Raw genomic sequence first — 22,885 nt, 5'->3', positions numbered from 1 at the left:
AATAACTGCGGGCGTATTCCAAAATAAGGTATCCTCTTTATTCGTAAGCAATCATACATGACGACAGTCAGAATAAGAATACTCTGCTGCCCCAAAAAACCCTCGGTTGTGAGAATGCCTTCGACAATATGCCCGTTTGTTTAACGACACCCCCAAGTTAGGGGACTTTCCCTTAAGAAGGGGTAACGCGCTATCAAAATATACATAGCCTGCCTGGACCTTTTCCTTACTTCGATTTTTCTAACACGATGATAAAAATGGCTCATGAATGAAAAGCTTTTAAGAAGCGCTGAGCTAAACAATTAAGGTGATGCGAGTGTCGAGGCCGAACTTCGAATTCCGCATCGGTAAAACAGTCAACGTTTCATCGAAAATTAGGCCGAACAGAAACTGATTTCAGCGCCACCTCAGTTATCGCATCCAACTAACGGCATGCTATGCTACGTCACTTTTCACATACACCTAAATGAAACACGGATGCTACGATAGCTATATTATGTACGTGACAGATAAAATATAAAATACGATACTGTACACATGACCTATGAAATATATGAATGTCCTAACTCCTTCAGGCAAATGTTATATATACATTTCTTGTAATATAACATAAGCATGGGAAGAATATTCCTACAAATCGAATGTCTAAAGTTATTTAAAAGAATATAATAAAATGAAATAAATATAACAAAATGAACGAAATATAACATTTATTAAACTAAATATAATCACATAAATGAACAAGAAATATAATAAAATGAACAAGAAATATAATAAAATGAACAAGAAATATAACAAAATGAACAAGAAATATAATAAAATGAACAAGAAATATAACAAAATGAACAAGAAATATAATAAAATGAACAAGAAATATAATAAACTAATAATAATTGAGATTAATAATAGTTCCTCCTCCTCCTCTTCCACCGCGACCGCGGCCGCGGCCGCGACCGCGACCGCGGCCGCGACCCAGATCGCGTGACGGCATTATCTGCCGTCTGAGGCTGTTGTACTGCCTCCGCAATCTCCTGAACCGCAGCCGTTCAATTGTCCTGATTGACTGGAAAAATAAATATTACGTTATTATTCATAAACATTGGATAGAAGAAGGAAGTAACATAGAAACAGGAACGTAAAAAAACGACTTACTATACGCTGCTGCGGTTCATCATCCTGGTATAAATTTTCCAGCGGCGACCGCTGTGTCTGTTCCGTCTGTTGTGTAAAAAAAATTATGTTATTATATATAAATAAATAATATCAAATATGGTACAAACATGAACGTAAAAAAAACGACTTACGATATATCTATCACGTTTCATATCTTCTACTTTGCGTTGTAGATCTAGTATTTGCTGCTGCAGCTGCAGCAGCGGGTCCGACTGCGGTTTCCGCGGCTGCGGCTGCGGCTGCGGCTGCGGCTGCCTTGGTTGCTGCGGCTGCCTTGGTTGCTGCGGCTGCCTTGGTTGCTGCGGCTGCGTCCGCAACCGCAGTTGTTGCACTTGTTGCTGCAGCTGCAGCAGCATTTCTGGCTGAGGTTGTTCATTATCCTCTTTATTTTGTGTAGTATCTAAAAAAAAATATATAATGAAATATAAATGGATACAAAAATATATAATGAAATATAAATGGGTGATACTCCGGAAGACAAAAGCGTGAATTTATTAGTGAATGTATGTGTGGCCAACTTCACTGCAACAAATATAACAGACGATTATTCTAATGCAAGAATTCTTTCAGAAACCCTTGCAATAGTCGTCTGTTTCATTGTCTCTTGGACACGCGTGTAGAAAATGCAATTTTCTAACTGTTCTATTTCAGCCTGTAATGAAAGTTTAAAATATGACATTTGTAAAAAATATGTCATGTGTATGCTAAAAATTTCATTCTCGATCGGTCAATGCACTGAGAAGTTACAAGTAATTTATTTCTGAAAATCCTGACTTTTCATGTAAGAAGTCGCAATTCTCTGACCGATCTCGATTAAATTTTTAGCATCCTCATAACATATTTTTTACAAGTGTCATATTTTAAATTTTCATCACAGGCTGAAATGAAAAAGTTAGAAAATTACCTTTTCTAGTCGCGTGTCTAAGAGATAATGAAACAGACGACTATTGCAACGATTTCTGCAAGAATTCTTGCAATAATTGTTGGAATAATCGTCTGTTATATTTGTCTAAAAGCATGCACATAACTTCTACGAAACACATAAACCCACTGTATATGGGACAAAGCAAAAAATATTTTTGTTACAAATGGTAATTGTCAATGACACTCGCGAATTAAAGAAAACAAGAAACACTTACTGTCGCCTTTTTCCATTTTACACCGGAACGTTCCGTTCTTCACCCGGAAACTTCAACGACGCCAGTGAAATTGGAAAACGAGAGCGCGTTGGCGTTTCGTTTCTTTTCAGAGCGTTGCCATGGTTGTTGTTGTTATTTATTTCTTTATAACAATAAGGCATCTTCGCATAGAAGCCATACATATATATAAGACGTCTTCGCATAGAAGCCATACATATATATTATTGATAAAATTTCCAAGCATTTGTGATATAAACAACCACAAATGGGAAATAAAAAAAATACCAGGAGAAGACTCTCCCTCAAAAAATCTTATAGAAAACTGTAAGTGCTAACAATTTATATATACATTTCAGTAACTTGTGTGAATTGTCCTACATTCGTTTTACTTTGCAGGCGAAGGAAAGAATGGGAATCGTCGTTGCCGACGACTCAATCTGATGCAGTTTTGGAAGACAAATATTTCGAAAATAAAGATGCGGGGCGCATCCCAGAATCGAAAAACGTCCTATTCACAAATGAAAATAAAGATGATGCGGGGCGCATCACAGAAAACAAAAACGTCCTTTCCGCAAATGAAAATAAAGATGATGCGGGGCGCATCCCAGAATCGAAAAACGTCCTATTCACAAATGAAAATAAAGATGATGCGGGGCGCATCACAGAAAACAAAAACGTCCTTTCCGCAAATGAAAATAAAGATGATGCGGGGCGCATCCCAGAATCGAAAAACGTCCTATTCACAAATGAAAATAAAGATGATGCGGGGCGCATCACAGAAAACAAAAACGTCCTTTCCGCAAATGAAAATAAAGATGATGCGGGGCGCATCCCAGAATCGAAAAACGTCCTATTCACAAATGAAAATAAAGATGATGCGGGGCGCATCACAGAAAACAAAAACGTCCTTTCCGCAAGTAAAAATAAAGATGATGCTGGGTGCATCCCAGAATCTGAAAATGTCCTTTTAGCAAATAAAAATGTACAAGTACAAAAATACGTCCTTTCCGCAAGTAAAAATAAATATGATGCTGGGTGCATCCCAGAATCTGAAAATGTCTTTTTTGCAAATAAAAATGTACAAGTACAAAAATACGTCCTTTCCGCAAGTAAAAATAAAGATGATGCGGGGCGCATCACAGAATCTGAAAATGTCCTTTTAGCAAATAAAAATGTACAAGTACAAAACGTCCTGGACGATAGCGACGACAATCTCGTCGTAGACGTCGGACACGAAGATATGGGACGTATTTCTGAAAATGTGCCAGATGGCCGCCGCATTGTTGACGTTCAGTTCTTTTGGAATGAAATACATAGAACGTTCGACAATCATGCGCGAGGTATTGAATGTCATTTTCGCGATTGGAAAATGATCGGTAGTCGCCAGCATGGGTGTCTGACACAGTTTTTCTTCAAGTGCCAAATGTGCAATTACGAAGATACTGTTTGGTCGGAACCTATGAATTCAGATATAATGAATGTAAATGAGGCCACGACGATCGCGACTGTTACAGTCGGAATCGGCTATGCACAATTGGAAGAATTATGCGCCGCCCTGAATATGCCTTGCATGGCTGAAACGACGTACCGGAGGTACCGTGAAAAACTTGTAGATCAGTTTATGAAAAGCGCAATGCATACCATGCAGGCAGCAGGTGAAGAAGAAAGACGATTAGCTTTTGAAAAGAATGAAGTCGTCGACGGTATCCCATATATAACTGTCATAGCGGATGGTAGCTGGATGAAAAGATCGTATGGAACGAATTATAATTCACTTTCCGGTGTCGGTGCCATTGTAGGTTTCCGCACAGGAAAAGTTCTGTTTATCGGCATACGCAATAAATACTGTACAATATGTGATATAGCAGAACGAAAAGCTACATCCCCAAAACATCATAAATGTTATAAAAACTATGATCGTTATGCCAGTTCTAGTAGCATGGAAAGTGATGCTATCGCTGACGGTTTCAAATGCAGCATTGAAATGCATGGCTTGATATATAGAACGGTTGTTGCCGACGGTGATAGTAACGTATATCATACTATTGTAAATAACAGACCTTACCGAGAGCAAAAAGTAACCGTTAAAAAAATTGAGTGTACCAATCACTTACTTCGTAATTTATGTAAAAAGTTGAGACACGTTGCTGAAAAAACGCAAACGAAGGGTCACAGAGATCGTGGCTTTGTTGTGTACCGAAATATAATTAAAAAAAATATTTTGAATATTCGTAGAGCTATCGTTTTAGCAGTAAATGCGCGAAAACAAGAAACAGGGCCTCAGCATGTCAAAGCTAGAGAACTTCAGAAGGACATTTTAAGTATTCCTAGTCATATATTTGGTGAGCACAAGGAGTGCAATAGTCGCAGCCATACGTGTATGCGTGACGAAAAAAGAGCTGAGAAAAATTACGTTCCATCTTTGAAATTGTACGGTCTGTATATCGAAGTCGAGAAAGCCATACGATTCCTCAGCTGCTATTCGGATAGTTTGTTAATGAATGTGACAAACAATCCCGCAGAAACATTTAATTCAATTATATGCAAAGAGATTGGTGGAAAACGTATTAATTTTGGTGCAAGAGGTTCCTACAATGCTCGAGTTGCAGGAGCTGTTACGCAATACAATACGCAACAAGTACTTACAGAAATGCATAAGAACATGTGTAAAACCGTTCCACCACTAGTACAGAGATTGGAGGAACGGCGGCAGAGAAAAGTTGCGAAAACGAAAGAATTGCGAATGACCCATGGTAAGAGAAGGAAATTTAAGCCGGTGCAAGGAACAGATAAATATTATGGTCCAAACTCGCAAAGACCAGATCTTCCGAGTGATATGCTGCTTCATCTTCGCAAAGAACATTTTGAAAAGCTTGCTGATAATGCAAAAAATCGTACAATAATAGAAACGAATACAAGAGAACAAAACGATTCAGATTTATGGAGAGCTTTAAAAGAGGAAATGCTAACTGCTTCTAATTTTGGAGCAGTATGCCGCATGAGACAAACAACGTCCTGCGCAGCAATGGTGAAAAACATTTTATATCCTCCACCTGTCGATACCGCTGCTATGAAATACGGCCGCGATAAAGAACACATTGCAAGAAAAGACGTAGCGAACGTAATGAAAACAAGAATTCGAACTTGTGGATTGTTCATTGATCGCAACATTCCATACTTGGGTGCATCTCCTGATGGACTTATCGACGATGACGGTTTACTTGAACTGAAATGCCCACAATCTGCTGAGAATTTGACAGCGATAGACGCAATAGAAACAATACGTCACTTACGAAACATCTTCGATAAGAGAGATATAGAAGAAATGAATAGGAAGCACCAGTATTTCTACCAAGTACAAGGTCAGTTGCATATAACGCAGCGGAAGTACTGTATTTTCGCTATCTGGACACCTAAAAGCATACATATGATCCACGTAAATAGAGACGACGCGTTTTGGACAAATCATATGGAACCTTTCCTAACGCGTTTCTACGAAGAATGCATGCTTCCGGAAATATTGGACAGCCGCCACAATAGACACATGCCTATTAGAAATCCAGAATACATACTTCGGGCAAAAGAAGACGCATCGATTCAAAAATCTAGTAGAAAAATCGCAAAAAAGCGTACATATGAAAACATGATACAGAACAGTGTTGAAGCATCAAATATGACCGTTGAAGCAGTAAATAGCGAGTGTGTCATTGTCAGTCATTGCGACCAAGAAGAAAACTTCATAGATGATGATGTAGGATACTATATATTGGAGACTGCTGTTTCTTCCGTAACTGACGTACAGAAAAATGTACTACCTGTACAAAGTAAATTAAACGATGAATCGTTAGATCGATTTTTGCGTGTCGTCAGAGAAAGTACTCCTTTTGAAACGCAAAGTGTCCTATACTTACAGTTTACAAAATTTATCAAGCCCTGCTGTAGTGACAAAAGCGTGCAAATAATTGGAGGCAACTGTTCTGATCACTGGCGAAGTATCTATTTCGACGGCCGCAAACTCCATGTATACGACAGTTTACCTGGCAGTGCATACGACAAGCTCGCAGAGGAAGAAAAAAAATATATTGCATTACGATTTCCTCATATTCGCAAAAAGGATATACTTTTTGAAAGGGTTCAGGCGCAACCAGATTGTTACAGTTGTGGTGTATACGCGGCGGCATACATCACTACCATAGTTTTGGGTGGAAACCCTTGCTCAGAAAACTATTCCCATGACGTACAGCGCCTGAGACGTCACTTTGTGAATATTATTGAAAATAATATACTCTTGCCCTTCCCGACAAAATAAGAGAAAAATAATATATGCACTGTTGGAGCATAGGTATACATACACTACAATCTCGGTTAGTGCATTCGGAACTGAATGCGAACTCGAACCGTGTACAGAACACGTTTAGCGAATGAGTTCGGCTCACGTTTGATGAACCGTGTAGAGAACACGTTTAAAGAATGAGTTCGGCTCGCGTTTGATGTGGTGGCAGCCGCGAATCGACCCACAGAGAGTACAGGAAAAAAAAAGTTTTACCTGTATACGTGTGAGACAATACTAACGCAATCAAAATAAAACCTTTTTATTTTGAAAATGTTACTAACGAGTAAAGGTTTCGTTCACAAATGCATATACGAGACTTCAAGAAATGTGTATGTACTGAAATTCAATTAGAAGTGAATATTATTGATGTGTGGGTTAGAATTCGACTGCCGTAAAGCGGCCGGCGATGTTTTTTTTAAATAATAATAAAGAAGTATAAAAACAAGTTGTAAGAAATGAACAAAAGCCAAATAAGTATTATATATCTTATTTATTATTACGGCCGCCGGATTACATATATACCCTAACCATTTACTTGTAATTGAGTTTGAATAGTAGACATTTCTTGGAGTCTGGTATATGCAATTGTGAACGAAACCTTTACTCTCGCTCGACCCTTGTTTCTAAACAGAAAAAAATGGCAAACAATCTGACGCATATGTATGCTGTAACAGATCGACAACTACATATAAACCAAATTGAATGCATCTATATCGGCAACTTTTTGCGAATATCTCTGAAACTAAGCGAGAACGCTCATTATATGTATAATAATTTTTATAACATATCCAAAAATCATCGAAATCGGGAAGGACGTATTTGTTCTGTAGTTTCACCAAAAAAAAGAATAATAATAGCAACGAAAAATAATGATAGTACGTCTTGTGACACATGGGTTGAAAATCGATATCGTAATCGATAGAACGTCGCGTGAAAAAGAAATCATCGCCTCTTCCAGGCTCGAACTTCACATTCTCCACGGTACATTGTATCGTCGTCGACGGTTTGGTCGACGCACACATATTCACATATGAGCTGCGAATGAGCGCGCGCGATCGAGCGCAGAAAACGAACGAACTGCGCCCTACAGAAAAAACGAGGAACTAAATTTGTGGTCTGTTTTACCTTTTTGACGTTTTTCGCGAGTGAAAATCTTATAACGCAAATTTCGTCTACCTCGAGGCTTGTACATCATCCCTTGGGTGCTCGTTTTGTTCTATCCGCCCCAAAGAAGGGCACTCTGGTCTCTATTTGGACATACGATTCGCAAAAATGTTTATATTACGAATAAATTGATGCAGGTGAGTCCGATCCGCCATTTTCTTCACCGTTGACAAACATAAATTTCAATATTTTATAACTTTTTGACGATTTGGATAATGTAAAGACCAGAGTGCCCTTCTTTAGGGCCTCCTGAATACGTCCTTCAAATTTTGTTGCATTCTGTTCAGTAATGACGACGTAATTTGTGTTGAAAGTTCTAGGGATTTTTCTAGGGACTGTCGGTAAAGTTTTCGACGCTCGCATCACCTTAAGGGAACAGACTTCTTATGCCATAATCTGTGCGTGTACTCACAAAACAACGGAAAGCATGCACGCATACATCATGTGCGAAAGAGCACTCGATTTTGTAGGTATCATTTTTTGTCTCGAAAATTGCAAAAATGAAAATTTCTCAGGTACAGCACATACGGGTAGACTTCACTACAGGGTAATCTGGTCCGTTTGAACGCTAATAAACACCATACGTTCAGAAAAATGGTATTTTCGAAACTGTAAATTTGAGACAGACGCTGATGTAAGCAAATAAGATGGCTGCCGAATGCTGGGTTCGGCTGTATTTTAGCAAATATTGAATGATTTAATGGTTTTTCCACCGATAACACACCAGACCACCCTTTCTTGAACTAGCACAATATCACAGAAATTCGATTTTTCACAATTTCTCACCTCTGGAAGTCGTAAAATGTAATCTACGATTTGCACACATCGGATGTAATAATAGTTCGATCATTTTCTGTCAGAGGGATTTATGGTATATGCTAGTTAATTTGACCACGTTATCATCCGTGTCTATGGAAATCAGCCGGTAAATGTAAGTTGATGTTTTGTAATTTCTATTTCTACACGTTTTATGAGTGCACACATTTGTGTACTGTTTCATTTGCTGATGGTCAAAATTGTAACAGTTAAAGTGCGGCACGCCAAGTGGGCCCAATGGGCCCAGTGGGCCTGGGGCAATCGATAAATAGGTGTGATGGATAATGGGCAGTAGAATAGTGATATTATTAGTGATAGTGTTATTACAATCTCTCGTCGGTGGCTTACTCACTTTCCGTTTCTTATTCTGTATAATGACGTTAGATGTCGCACTGTCAAATGTCCAATTTCTCAATTATGTTTTCCCTAATGCCCGATTTTTTCCAACGGCGCTTACATCGATTCGGAGCAGTCCTCGAAGGAGTCTGTAGCCAGTACTGTAGCCAGTGCTGTAGCCTTAAAACGTTCGGAATTATTAATAAGTTGAATTTTGAACTAATTCGTCAATATGAGCTTAAGTTTGAATCTGATCGCGGCCGCGTGCGAAGGTATGGGCATCGGGGTAAAAGGGACTTTACCATGGAAACTTAAGTATGAAATATTTATAGTTACGACACCTGTTTGATTTTGAACAGTAACGAACGCCTTAATCTTTTATTTTGCATTATGTGATAACAGAAGTGAAATGGCATTTTTCACGTCTATGACCACGAAAACAAAAGATTCAAATAAAACGAATGTTGTTCTTATGGGACGAAGGACGTGGGAATGTATTCCGAGCAAGTATAGGCCATTACCAAACCGAATAAATATAGTTTTAACGTCGCAATTCTTGTAAGAATTTTTTACTACTTTATAAAAATTAAAGTTTTATTATTATATATAAATATTCAGGGATTACGGAAATGAAGCAATCGTGTGCAAAAGTATTCCACACGCTATTGACGTTATTTCGAAAGAACCATTGAAGGATCAAGTTGAAAGTATATGGGTAATAGGAGGGAGTTCTGTGTACAAGGTGTGCGTCATTTATGCAAATTACAATGCATTCTTAACTATAATCTACATGTTCACCTAACATGTTGTAGGCTGCGATGGAGTCTCCTAACTTTTCCCGACTATACTTGACTAAAATAAAAAAACCCTTCGATTGTGATACTTTTTTCCCACCTATTCCTAACAATTTTGTTTTGACCGAGTAAGTTTATTTATTTTATTTTTTTTTACGTACAGTTATTTAATTACTTCTTTGTTGTTAAACTACCCTGTTTTTTATTTTTATTTTTTGTTCAGGGATCCAAATGTTCCTCAGGGTATTCAGGAGGAAAATGGTATACAATTCGTGTACGAGGTATATAAGCGGGAATAAGATGATATTCGTTCCATAAAATTAATCCTTTCCTTACACAATACACGAACAGATTCAGATTTTTATTTTTGTTGTTTTATTATTAAATAACCCTTAATAACACAAGGTTACAATACCATTTAATGTTTTGTTAATTGGAATATAAGCGAGGTTCCTTAACCAGGAGGCCACTGCATTTGACGACCACCAAGGACATGCAGATGCAAATGGTACACCGATTGTGCACCGTGTTTGCCGTCGTTGATGACTAAACGAAAACCGTCATTGAGATTTTGCTGTTTCGCCACTTTTCGCGCGACTACCAATAAATGACCCAGCAATGCCTCGTCTTCGTCCCCGGATGTCGAGAGGTGCGGGATCGGTTTTCGTGGAATCACCAGAAAATGCACCGGTGCTTGGGGGTTGACGTCGTGAAATGCAACGCACTAATGCATCAACAGAACAATTTTTTTTTTTTATCACTCAACACGTCACAACTCCAATAGTAAAACGAATTATATAAGAAGACATTAAAAATTTAAATATTCGGCGTATCAATGGCACGCAGAAGAATGTCGAAAGTAATATCACGATACTAAGTTGAAAATAAATTTGAAAACAAAACATTGAGAAACTAATATTTATGTACAAATAAACTATGATTGCGAAACGGTGTAATGACCATCCATTTAAAATGATAAGCCGGTGAATAACCTCAAATAATTTTTGTAATAAAATACTGGAAATTGAGGGACAATGTGTATTTTTCGTCAAAATTGTTTCCATTTACCTGGTCATCCTCATATATGAATTTGCAAGATATTTCTTTGCGAAGTATTTTGCCAAAAATAGTGTCTCCTCCGGGAGCAGCAGTTTGGGCTCTTTCCACTTCGCTCGCCATTTTTCTCCAGCATGGAGTATGACTTAATAGATTGGTATTTGGGTACAACAGTCGTTTAGACGAGGTTATAGCAAGATTTAATAGCAGTTTCATTTCGCATTCCTTTGAAACTGTTTTGATAATAAAATTGAGAAATGTATATTGCAAAATTCTTACCGATTATATTGCATCAACAAGAGAATGCACTGTTCAAGATGCCATCTTGGGAGCAATAACAGGCGGGTAATTCAACGGCGTGTACTTTGAACTGTACATACGTTACGTTAGGTTTATTTAAAGATTATTCACTATTTTTCCTAATTTCGATTTAAGAATAGTAATCCCATATATTTTTGCAAAATTCAACAAATGGGTTCATGTCCGTGAAGCGTTGAACCGTTCTACTCGCGGCGTGCTGAATTATTTCAAACGAAACTTATGAATTTTAAAAGAAATCGAACGGATTGAAACTTTGTAATGACTTTTAATGGAACAATAAAATGAACTTGAACAAAATTTAGTTTTAAATACGAATTCTGCTTCCCAAAGATGCTGAACAAAAAAGGGGAAGATTATACAAGGGCCACCGCTATATAAAGCTCTTTATTCTTATGGTAAATAATCGTTATTAACTCCAATGTAACTTACATTTATATTTAAGATTAGTTAACGACTAGCCTGATTGGTTCTCTGACTGTATTTCATTTCTTCTTCTTGACTGTTTCATGAATTGGTAATGTCTTACTATGCCTATAGAGCTTTATAACCAGTAGTCCTTGATAATTTACAATTTTAAACAAAGGACTAAATTCTGATTTGAACATCATTAAGTTTGAATTCAACGCGTTTTGTTTTAATGGGGCTACATTCAGATTTTCTTACGGTCTAGTTCACACAATACTATATTTATACATACAGGCGGGAATCGCAACAATATAAAACTATAAAATCTATATTTTCTTGTACAGTCTTTTTAAAGGTCCTCCACACACTTCTTTATAAACTGCATATTATATATATATAATATATATCTATGTATAAATATTGCTTGTAAACTTAGGATTTATACACATACTGAACATAAAATACAGTATTAAACGGTATTGTTTCGTTTTACATACATATGGCAGTGTACTTTCTGGTTTTCTTCTTCTTTTTTTTTTTATTTATTACGGGGAAGATCCTAGGTCTTCCCGACAAATCTAACGGGTCAAAGAGGCCCCAGTCTTACAAGAATAACGCTACTTAACGGTACACCCTTATTGCTAACTTTAATTACATAGAAAATTAAGGCATGGAATACCAATATTTAGCGACATTGGAAGGCACACCTAGTCAATCGTTATACGAAATAATTTTTGGTGCGCATTCGTAAACCTATTTATCTACACTGGAAAAACTATTATCTCCTATGTAACTGAGAGCCGTTATAAAATAAATGGAACGTCGATTGGTCTAGACTTAACAGTATCGTGGAAACAAAAATAACAGAAATCTTAATTAAATGATACCTAAATAAATAATATACCGTGAAAATTATACGGCCGCCTACCTAAATCAAAAAATTATTTTATATCGCACTGATTAACGGCTTTCCGTGGAATTAAATTATAACGATGCTCGAAGTAACTCAATGGTCAATACGAATTAAATACGATGATAGTTCTACAGATTATAATAAACGTACTTTACAATATCTAAATTAGAAAAGAATATTTATAAATCATACTGTACTATACTCGCGATAAACTATACAATCTTACCGAAGAAAAGAACAAAGGAAAAAGTTCTATATAACAATCCTATAAAATAATATGCTTACGTATTTTTGGATACCGTAACGTCAGTCTGCACGTAAAAGAAAAAAAAGAGAAGGAAACTAATTGAAAAGTGACAAAAATAGTTATGAAAAAGGAAAAAACATACTCATCACGAGTCATCTTCAGCAAAATATTGATGTCTAAGGGCTTGAGTTGCAGTCAGTCGACTGTGAGGATTAAACATAAGTAAATTCTTAATTAAATCTAGTCCATGCTCATTGAGATCAGATATTATCGCCGCGAGAGGTTTCGGTTGCCTGTTAGGAAAAGCTGTCCAACTGAGGGAGACGTTTTCAGGCCACTCTTCTTGCGACGGAGTTCCTATAACTCTATAAAAAGTACCGAGAATATACATTTAAATTAGTACTCTTTCACCGACATACAAGCTAAAAATGCATTTTCATTGACTTACTGAAAAATCCTATCAAGTTGATCACCTTCGCTCGTACCTGGAAACAAAGGTTTGAGTCTACTCAACTCTGCAAGTATGCAACCCACGGACCAAATATCCACAGGAGTCGCATAAGAGCAACCCAAGAGTACTTCTGGGGCACGATACCACTGAGTTACCACCTGCGCATAAGAACAATTGTAAACCATCAATATGCTCGTACAAACGTTACACAGTATAACACATGGTTGTTCAACTTACCACAGAAGTCAATCTCATTTCAAAGTCATACGTTTTTGCCAAACCAAAATCCGCTATCTTTATTCTCCCTTCCCTGGACACCAACAGATTTTGAGGCTTCAAGTCCCTGTGTATGATCCTGTGACTGTGTAAGAACTCGACACCCCTGAGTATCTCCTTGGACATCTGCTTCACCAGATGAGGGAGGATACCTGACCGTGTACAGGAGGCCATGTAAGAAGCCAGATCCCTTTCAACGTGTTCGAACACTAGCCACAGGGTCAAACCACGATCGAGCCTCTCCGATCTGCCGTCAGCAGAGGGTAGATGCAGGTAATTTCCTTGGCAAACGTCCAGCAGTCTTACCTGTGTACACAATAGCGAATACGTGTAAATACAAATACAAGCAGATAGAGAATGAAACATAGGCAGGAACGATTTGGGTCTTTCAGAGTTTAGGGAGAGAATATTTGCCGATGACCTGGCTAGTCCTCCAGCAAACGGAAGATCCCTATTTTGTGTAATTTTAGTTTGACGCGTGTGGTAACAAGGAATGCCCGGTCCTTTCTGTAGGAAGTTTATCTATTAGGTACTTGGAAGGTGGTGTTACTAACGGAAACAATGCTTACAATGTGCGGATGTTCGAATCTTTCCAGCTGCTTCAAGGTTGCGATCTCTCTTAAGGTAGAAGTAGGTAAACCATCTTCAGTGAGGGGCACCCTGACTTTCTTCAGGGCGACGACCTGTCCTGTGTTCAGGTCCTTGGCTTTGTAGACGGTCCCGTAAGCGCCGTTTCCGATCAATGACAACTCCTGATACAACGCGTCTTCACCTAGCAGCGAAGTTTGAATTTGCACGTCACTATCTGTGTCAGATCGTTTACTCAAGCTGGATAGTTGTTCCTCGGGCCCACTGTACTTCATTTGCATGATCGTTTCAAAGCTACCGAAGTGGGCCTCCTTTGAACAACCAGCTGTGACTTTCACCGAACCTTCCAAACTAGTTTGTATTAGCTGCTTCGTGCTGTCCAACGATTCATCGCTGATCTCGAACGGACTGGACCCGGACGCGCCTCCTGGGATCAGCTCTAACGTTTTCCCGGACAACGACGCCACCACCGATCTCTCCAGCTCTTCGGTGCTCAACTCATGCTCCTTCTCCGATGGTCCTTCGACGGACGATTCGGCGGAGAACTTGGACTTCTTCGGCGGAGTTGGGGACGAGAGATCGGGTCCGAGCTCGGAGCTCGGACGTCGCGATGTCCCAGCCATCACAACATTTCGAGTTTCACCTGAAACGAGAGATGAAAATTAATGCGATTCTACGTGTCTCTATGTGGAACGGTTCAATTTACGAAAGGATTTTGTACGTTTCGAGCCGACAGCTGTGTTCCATCGTATCAAGGTGATCGAAACGCAGGGAACGAACGCTTTTTACGATCGATTTCCACAATTCGTTTCGGCTAATTATCGATACATAAATATTGAGCTTCTCGAACGATGTATTAAGATGTAGACGATAAGGTGAAACAATAATTGACTGCAAAGAGAACGATACAATTGTATGGCGAGACACTTGCGGACTCCCGGAACGCAAATATCGCTGACTCTTGGAGTTTCATTAAAATTATCGTACACGATCGCACCGCTGCACCGTCTGCTACGCGACATCTGCACCAACACCTGCGTTTCGTATAATAGCCCTACCTCGTCGTCGGCTTTCCAGAACATTTAGTAAATGGCAGACCTACCTCCTTATACGGTACCTACGGTTAGGGGTGTTCGTCCCTTGTTGCGTTTGTTCGCTCGATAACGAGCGTTTTTGAAACGAGAATTTTTATTCCAAGTAAATTCACGGGTCGTTGTATTATTAAGAAAATTTCAACACCTTTCTCACGCGCGTGCAATAATCGGAGAGACGATTTGAAAGTCGGAGCAACTGCTTCGCAACTTAATACGGACTAACGTAATCGTAGAAACATCGTAGAAAAGGCGACAAATGTCATGCTAGCAACAAAGTTGAATGAGTAGGGCGTGTTGTTGATGATAAATAGCGGGTTGCGCGATACGAAGACCTACTTTCCGTCCTGATAAACCAAGAAAATTCGAACGGGGGCTTAAGGGCCAAGAAAAGGCAAAGCATAGTTGGGAGTTTCGTAATATTTACATACACCAATAAGCATGGAACGTTAAAAAGTCTACAATGTTATCGCTGCCTAGATTTATGATTATTTATCATTCAACGGTACTTCGTATTCTCCAATTTTTCCCCCCTCTGAAACCGGAAGTTCTTCTATCCTACGAGATCTCTGTCGAAATCGATGGCGACTCCCTTCGATAAATTCCCTTTCTGACAGATTTAAGAGTAAAAAAGTGAAACTCGCTTCTTTGAACATCGTTGGTGGCACTCAACGAAAGTTCGAAACACGAAACTAAGAAAAATGGGACTTTACGTAGAGTGAAAGAAAGCGTGTAACAGTATCTCGAGATCATCTTGCTGACACACTGTATCCAATGTATCGTCACACTTTTACGAAACGAACCAGCCAGAGGTTTGTAACTGCTGGAATATCTAAATTTAAAAATGAATATGTACTAATAACAGTGATAGACATTTTTGGGAGGGGGATTAAAAAGAAAAAGGAAAAGTGAGAGAGCAAATTGGTGGTCCCGAGCAAAGGAAACGATAACACAGGAAAGCTTCGTCCGGGTCTAGATAAAAGATAAGAGGAATCGAAACGGTTGAAAGAAATACAAGGAATGTATAGGAAAGTAAATATCAAAAAGAGGCACCCATATATATATATCACTTCCTTCTCTTCCATTATCTCGTAAACCCCATGAACATTACACACCAGTCTCGTGTATACAAGATTCGTCGGTAAATTGACTATGATTTTTCCCAACATCGACGTCTGATTGCACAACGTGTTCTGTTCCGTTCCCGTATCTTTTAATGGTGTTACACGTGTTACACACTGTTTACGCACTATGTATTACGAAGCGATAAAAGAAGATTCCGTTAATGTACCGTGAATCGTAGCTATGTTTCAGCCACTAGCGAAGAGGTCGTCGTTTCGTCGAGGAGAGCTCTTTAAATCGTCAGAGAAACGAGTGACGAACGAATGAATGGACCTCGTATGTTCTCGTGAACGAGACCGCAACTTATCAATCAACTATTATCGCTGTTACAATTTCTCCGCGAATTAGAGCAAATTATTTCGTTGGTATGCTAATGCGATCGATAGAAAAAACACCTGCCCGATCGTTTCGTTACCTATTACCTATATGTATACATACGTTGTCCATAATCTACTATTATACTAACGATACAAATGTAACACCGTTAACTTGAAATTATAATGAAATATAAATTATTCAACGGATGGTCGAAGAATTGGAAATTAGACAGAGGACAGGAAGCAATATATAGATAGATAAAGAGTCGAAAGTTTCGGTGAGACCGGAAGTGGCGCATAGACGAAGAAAGTAAACAAGGAGGCGCCAGTAGGTTTCAGATTATTCATGGGGTTGACACTATTATCTGCTCGGGTCTTTCACACAACTATTAGTCAGCCCTTCTGGTCGTTTCTATTTCGAAACAGACTATCAATGAACGAATACCTTCAACCCTACACCCAGACACTCGAGAATCCAGGAAAAAGTCTCGCGTTATCAATGATCCGAAATGTATTATCTACGATTTGAAAATCATTGCGATACTCGAATCGTTCGCGGAAATACGATGTCCGAATCTGCCGTCAAAGAGATTTATCTTTTAAACGATGACTAATCGAGCATGCTTCGTCGATTAGCGCAGTGCTGAATGCTGTTTCAACCATTCCTGGATGTAATTCGCGAAAATGTGACAACTATCGACGATTCGGGAATACAGTCAGATTTCGCGGTAGTTTTCGAATTCCGTTCACGAGAATCAATCGCGGCAACAATGCGCGCGCGTGAAATATTTTCTCCCGTCGAGGCTCGCGACTGGCTGCACGCTTCGAAGGACAGACGCATCGACGAAATTTGACGCTTTACGTTTTTCAATTCAAACGAGCAATTCGCGATCTATCGCCACGTGGTCGTCGACGGTCCGTAAACAAGAAAAAGCGTAAAGGGGGATTTACCCCCCGCCCGGTAAACGGTTCACTCTTGTCTTATCTCGAGTGTCGCGACATTCCACGTTCTCAGGTTCCGCAGATACGCGCCGCTACCGTAACACAACCGGCGTTCTCACGATGAAAAATCCCGAGGTAAATGAAGCGGATCTGAACGTTCCGAGATTTGGCACAGCGTCCGGAAAATTCTGTCGACGTCGTAATCGGAGGCACGGTAGTTGGTTTTTTTTAGCCTCCAAATCGCGGGCGCTAAGAAAAACGAGCAACAAGTGTCGCATCTCCGAGACGCGTTTGGTAACGGAAAAAAGTGCGTAGTTGCATCCGATCAGGCGCTGGCGGTCTTTTGAAAAAACAGAAAATAAAGAAAGAAAATAAAAATCGAGAGGTGTTCTTTTTTTTCCAGGTAAGGATGCTTTATGCAAAGAACGGTGTCCTCGGAACGACGGGTTCCGTTCGCTTACTCACCGGCTAGGTGCTGACCTCCCACGAGAGAAACTCCGAGTCGACGGCAGCGATATGCGCTGAGAACAAAAACAGAGAGAGTGCGCGGTATGTTCCACGTGCCGGAAGCGGTATCAAACGAGTGTCGCTCTGCGTACACGCGCACGTCCACTCTCCTACCCTACGAGGAGACGCGATTACACTTCGTCAACTTGTGGCTTACAAGCGAACCCGAGTCAACGGGCAGAGAGACGATGCACAACAACGACAGGATGCACGGTAGTAAGGATACATAACACTTGCGAGCCCGATCATTGTTGCACGAGAACAGCACACGACGTTCGAGCACTCGCGAGCGCGAGCACGCGCGCGCGCGTGAGACCATAACCCAACGAATCGTCGTGTAGCCGACAGCCGAGTCACGACGACCCTGCCAGTCGAGAGAGACCCGATGCGATGCTAAAAGTCGACTGCACTGTAGATCGAGCTGAAAAGTACTGACACGACTGACGGACACGCATACGGGCTCTGTCGCTGCCGAGCCCTCGAGGAAGTAGGCCTCTGTCTGGCTGTCTGCCCGCTTGCCTGCCTGGCTCTCGAGGGGACCTCGATCGAGCCGCGCGTTCGCTCGCATCGACCGCTACCGACAGCTGCCACTAGCCCTTCCAACACTCCTCTACCGTCTCGATCGGCTCGCCAGTATATGCACGCGGAGAGGGAGGTTCGTGAGACGAGTCGACGCGACGCGACGCGAGGCGACGCCGCGCGCCGTTAACAGCTACCTAGGATTCCACGCAGCCCGATCCGCGTCAGGAAGCCTCTTAAATTACCCAGTGACAGGACGACCATCTATCGCATCGGGTTTATATTACCCCTACGGATGACTTACGAATTACATACCACGTTCTGGGAAACTCATTGAGACTGACGCTTTAAGGAAGCCCGTGATTCACGATCATGTTGCTCTTACTAATCCTGTTTGCCGCATCTTTCGAACGTCGCGAAATTTTCTGGATAAATGAAAAATCTCTCCGGTTCGGTTCAACGTGCTTCTGCAACGTTTCAACCGCACTTCCTCTGTGAAGTTTCAGCAGAAGGCCGCGGGATGCGGAGGGACAAAGTAGAGGCAGACGAAGTGAGATAAGTGAGAAAGGGAGAGGAAAGGGAAGGAGAGATAAAGAGAGCGAATGAAAACGAGAGAGGGTCGAACCCGGTGGATTCAGAAAACACGATCCTTGCATCCCGGCTCGAAATCCCCCATCGTTGAAACAGGACTGCCGCGATACTCACATACAAAAGCAGCATTGTCCTCGCGACGGAAGCGCAGCCGAGTAATGCAGCTTTTCGATCGAACCACACTGTCTGTCACTTCGCGGCACACGGTACATATTCGATCGGCGAGAACGCACCCTTCTGTGATCAGATTCCAGCGAAGGAAGTGGCGGGTCCGAGGAGATCTTCACACGCACCACGTGGTTGGTCCGTGAGTGTCTCACGTTAACTTCCCGATTGTCATCATAACGACTGGTGGTGTATCAACGACAGCAGCAGTAGCAGCAGCAGCAGCAACAGCAGGTCGTTGTTCCTGTCGGTGGCGCCAGGCAGCGCTAGTCCTCGCGGAGGAGTCCCGGTTATCCGACTCTGTCTCTCTTTCGTCCTTCGATCAGCGTCCGCTTCGCGTCCCGAAACATGAATGGAATGCTTCCTCCGGCGGCCGATGTACGCCGAGAAACGATGGCTGGCTCTCGAATGGAATGAGCTGAGAGTCTACGGTCCAGGGACGGACCATTGTCACTGGAGCCCTTCGTAGGGCGACCAGTGCACCCGTGAATGCCAGGCTTCCCCGGCGCTCGCGCTCGCGCGGTTCACGCGCCACCATTTTTCCGTGTTCGCGCATACCGCGCGCCGCGACTACCGGAATAATAATCTTTAACGACCGTCCTTCCGTTACCGTTACTTATTAACAAGCGAACTGAAATCCGAAGGATCGTAATAAACGCAGGGCTCACCCGCGGGATGCTACGGCTGTCGTCGCCATGTGCACTTAATTTTCCGTCCCTACACCCCCGAGGGTCTAATGAAGATAAGAACGAACGACCGATGCTCTCAGGGCGTTGGTTCCTTAATTTACAGGGCAGTTCCTGTTAGCACGTCGAAGGGAAAAGCATACCTATCTCCCCTTACAAAAGTGACAAGAAGGAACGGTCCGTTTCAACGCTCGAATCACGCGCACGGGTTTTTTTCTTTCCTTAATTAAGAGAGCGATGTTCGGCGCCGCGATTAAGCGAGACGTCACTGTCACGCGACACAGAGAGGGAGAAAGAAAATCATTTGGTACATCTGCATGCCTACCGAGAGCATACGGTGTACAGTAACGATTATGAGTACTTTCATGCGAGTCACCGGTTGTTCTCGTGACAAATCATGCTGTAGAGTTCATTACGTAACAACGGCTTGTGCATCCTACTCGTGATACAAATCGATGTTACTTTATCGCATGACTAACTTACCCCTGAGACATTCGCTTTATTAAAAACTCGGAAGCTCGAGTCGATGCCTGTTGACGAATCCCGTTGGCTCGTGTTACTAAGCATATTTGATTCATCATAAGTCACAGGACGGTATTCCACGTAAGCGAGTAACTGTTGGGAATTGAACTAGGAAAGGCAGGTAAAAATTATGACGGTAATTTCTACGAACAAGCCTTTATGACTGTTTCTCCGGTCGATGATTTGCTCGATCATCGCAGTGGCCATTCTTGAATAGAGAAAATAACAGAGTTTTACGACGCGGATGTTAACGAAGGTCGGTTCAATGTTTAAAAGAAAAGAACTGTTCCGTTACATGCTGTACAACCAGATTGTATCGATAAAGTGGCCATTGTTTCGTCCTACGGCCAGTCGTTAAATTATTCCTTATTTTGAATACGGTGGCCCGGAAAAACCACCCAGGGAACCTAATGCACCGGAAACGGTACTTTTATGCAAGTATTGTAATTAAGCCGACGAAGGAAAGGATGCTTTTGTCGATGCATCGAGTAAATAAAAGACTGGCTGTCGGAAATTATGTCTCTAGACACACCTGGTGAACCTAGCCCCGTCGAGTACGATATTTTCAAGGCAAACAGAGGAAACACAATGAATCGATTGTACGCTCCTGGCTCTTGGAACATCGCGGAAGCGTACGTCCTAACTTCTTATCATTCATGCTGTGCCTATCTATCTACCTTGTTGGTTGACTTGTTGAAAAGCGTCGGTTAATGATTTCGAATAACAAAATGACACTGTACGTACACACACACACGGCAGGGCACAGTTATAGTCGTAACTGTATACCGACTGACGTTTAAGAACGTCACCTCAAGAATTTATGTTCTACCCTTTCTAGTCGTACACGATGCGTTGACCAGATAATACGGACCTTCCAAACGAGTGTCATAAACTGACCTAGCGGTTCGTATAATGAAGCAGTTGCAAGTACCGTTTGTCGCATCGAAACGCGATTATCGGCAGGTTCGCGCTATAAATCAGCGCTTGATACGTGTACAAAAATTGTTAATAAAGCTCTTTCTAACGAGCTAACATTCTGATTCTACAATCCACCACGTCCTACTTATAACCCTATATACCGCTGACTCTTCAATTTTGCGATTCCTGCGGTATCAGCGTCTGTGACTCTGCAAAAACACAGACTGCGCACTATTTCCCGTGTCCCTATCTAATTGGAACGCGTCTACCTGCCTGGAAATGAGTCAGTTCCTCGATTTCACGGAGTTGCCGAGGATTTCCAGGCATACTCCTTGATAGCGTTCTGCAAGCACAGCAGCTAGCTTCATTAAAGTCTAAGCACCGATAATCGGTCAGTAATTATCAGCGCTAAGACCTTGATGAATGAAACCGTGATGCTTGCCTAGCGTTGGAACAATACTCCGCAAGGAGCCAGCTAATACCCGGAAAGTTTCAGCAAATATCATCAGAGCAATCCAGGCTATGAAAGTTTCAAGGATCTTAGAATTCGAGAAGTAGCACGATCAAGAGAACCAGCTGCTCTGAAATGACTCAGTATCTCGACTTTGCATAGCCAGTCGGCAAAAAAGGAACGGCCGATGATAGAAGTCGAAAAGTCGCAGGATCGGGGGAATCGCGTTGACTAAATAAAAAGAGAGCGGTGTCATAACCGGTCGGGAGTACGATGAACCATCGGCGACAGGAACGACGGGGAAAAGGGACATTCCATCGGTGCGCGTCGTTAATTACCACTTTCACCCGGAGCTAAGGATGCTCCTGCTCATAGGTCCGTAAGCCCGTGGATTTGAACCACTGCGGCCGGGCACGTTTGACGGGGAGCCTTGTTGTGGCAGCCCAGAGCTGCCAACGTTGGTCCCGGCTGCGCCAGAATGCCTTCGGCCTCGCCAAACTAGACGGCAGACTGGTTTTTGCCCAATTTAGATCCCCCATTGTTCGACCCAGTCTGGAATGAAAATAGAGGATTCTCTCAGGCCGTATCCTGACCGCGTGTTGAATAGGAAAACACCGACGAAACGAGCCTGTTGGAGATCCAGCTGCTGCTCCATTACTCTGACCAATCGAATTTCTTCCCTTTTTGATTAAACAAATGCTGCTCGTTTCAATCTATGATATTTAGTGGAAGCGAGTGGACTCTATGCTGAGAGGAACAGTGTCCATTTAGGAAAAATGGATATGGACCCTCTCCATAAGTTTTTTTCAAATGGATATTTATCTCAAGGCTCCATTTTAGGAATTCTGCACATAGGATTTTCTTTCCCTTGAAAGAAATTGAAATTTTTGAAGTACCGACTGTCGAAGGTTTGATTACCGACGGAAGGGACCTGCCTTTCCGGTCTCCGGTCGTTCAGCGAGCTACCTTTACGACAGAGGATCAAATGAATGCTTTTAGATTGCTACACTGTTTGCACCTGCAGAATGTTGCATTGCAGAAA

At 41.4% G+C, this 22,885-nt stretch overlaps 3 protein-coding genes across 9 annotated transcripts; 1 reads left to right on the top strand and 2 right to left on the bottom strand.

The window, feature by feature from the left end:
• The first annotated feature begins 8,988 nt into the window (after positions 1–8,988).
• On the top strand, positions 8,989–10,119 carry LOC114880706 (dihydrofolate reductase). Its single transcript, XM_029196993.2, has 5 exons — positions 8,989–9,276; positions 9,364–9,519; positions 9,580–9,703; positions 9,774–9,883; positions 9,979–10,119. The coding sequence occupies exons 1-5, from the start codon at positions 9,194–9,196 to the stop codon at positions 10,052–10,054; spliced, it is 549 nt and encodes a 182-aa protein (XP_029052826.2). The 5' UTR covers positions 8,989–9,193; the 3' UTR covers positions 10,055–10,119.
• Positions 10,108–11,157, bottom strand: LOC114880707 (adenosine 5'-monophosphoramidase HINT1). Of its 2 annotated transcripts, XM_029196995.2 has the most exons (3): positions 11,091–11,156; positions 10,824–10,956; positions 10,108–10,479 (listed from the first exon to the last, which is right to left on the bottom strand). In XM_029196995.2, the coding sequence occupies exons 1-3, from the start codon at positions 11,102–11,104 to the stop codon at positions 10,210–10,212; spliced, it is 417 nt and encodes a 138-aa protein (XP_029052828.2). In that variant the 5' UTR covers positions 11,105–11,156; the 3' UTR covers positions 10,108–10,209. The 2 variants fall into 2 exon arrangements, with proteins under 2 accessions (XP_029052828.2, XP_029052827.2); XM_029196994.2 differs by having other exon boundaries at positions 10,824–11,157.
• Positions 11,158–11,377: 220 nt separating this feature from the next.
• Positions 11,378–21,383, bottom strand: LOC114880708 (cyclin-dependent kinase 4). 6 transcript variants are annotated; one of them, XM_029197001.2, is made up of 6 exons: positions 17,950–19,202; positions 13,994–14,655; positions 13,386–13,730; positions 13,146–13,306; positions 12,840–13,062; positions 11,378–12,761 (listed from the first exon to the last, which is right to left on the bottom strand). In XM_029197001.2, exons 2-5 carry the CDS (start codon positions 14,633–14,635, stop codon positions 12,843–12,845), a joined length of 1,368 nt encoding a protein of 455 aa, XP_029052834.1. In that variant the 5' UTR covers positions 14,636–14,655; positions 17,950–19,202; the 3' UTR covers positions 11,378–12,761; positions 12,840–12,842. The 6 variants fall into 6 exon arrangements, with proteins under 6 accessions (XP_029052834.1, XP_029052835.1, XP_029052833.1 ...); XM_029197002.2 differs by having other exon boundaries at positions 11,378–13,062; positions 13,994–14,196; positions 14,356–14,655; positions 17,950–19,201; XM_029197000.2 differs by lacking the exon at positions 17,950–19,202 and adding an exon at positions 19,335–21,383 and having other exon boundaries at positions 11,378–13,062.
• Positions 21,384–22,885: the final 1,502 nt, after the last annotated feature.

The sequence above is a fragment of the Osmia bicornis genome, chromosome 14, assembly GCF_907164935.1.
Source record: "Osmia bicornis bicornis chromosome 14, iOsmBic2.1, whole genome shotgun sequence".
NCBI lineage: Eukaryota > Metazoa > Arthropoda > Insecta > Hymenoptera > Megachilidae > Osmia > Osmia bicornis.
This window is presented reverse-complemented; position numbering and strand designations above follow the sequence as displayed.

Excerpts from the sequence above, each read along its gene's own strand:
- LOC114880706 (XM_029196993.2), top strand. The coding sequence starts at position 9,194 with ATGAGCTTAAGTTTGAATCTGATCGCGGCCGCGTGCGAAGGTATGGGC. Across the intron at positions 9,704-9,773 it reads GAGGGAGTTCTGTGTACAAG|GCTGCGATGGAGTCTCCTAA; the intron begins GTGTGCGTCATT and ends AACATGTTGTAG. Across the intron at positions 9,884-9,978 it reads AACAATTTTGTTTTGACCGA|GGATCCAAATGTTCCTCAGG; the intron begins GTAAGTTTATTT and ends TTTTTTGTTCAG.
- LOC114880707 (XM_029196994.2), bottom strand. The coding sequence starts at position 11,027 with ATGAAACTGCTATTAAATCTTGCTATAACCTCGTCTAAACGACTGTTG. Across the intron at positions 10,480-10,823 it reads TCATATATGAGGATGACCAG|TGCGTTGCATTTCACGACGT; the intron begins GTAAATGGAAAC and ends TTGATGCATTAG.
- LOC114880708 (XM_029197000.2), bottom strand. The coding sequence starts at position 14,635 with ATGGCTGGGACATCGCGACGTCCGAGCTCCGAGCTCGGACCCGATCTC. Across the intron at positions 13,307-13,385 it reads AAATGAGATTGACTTCTGTG|GTGGTAACTCAGTGGTATCG; the intron begins GTAAGTTGAACA and ends TCTTATGCGCAG. Across the intron at positions 13,063-13,145 it reads CAACTTGATAGGATTTTTCA|AGTTATAGGAACTCCGTCGC; the intron begins GTAAGTCAATGA and ends TACTTTTTATAG.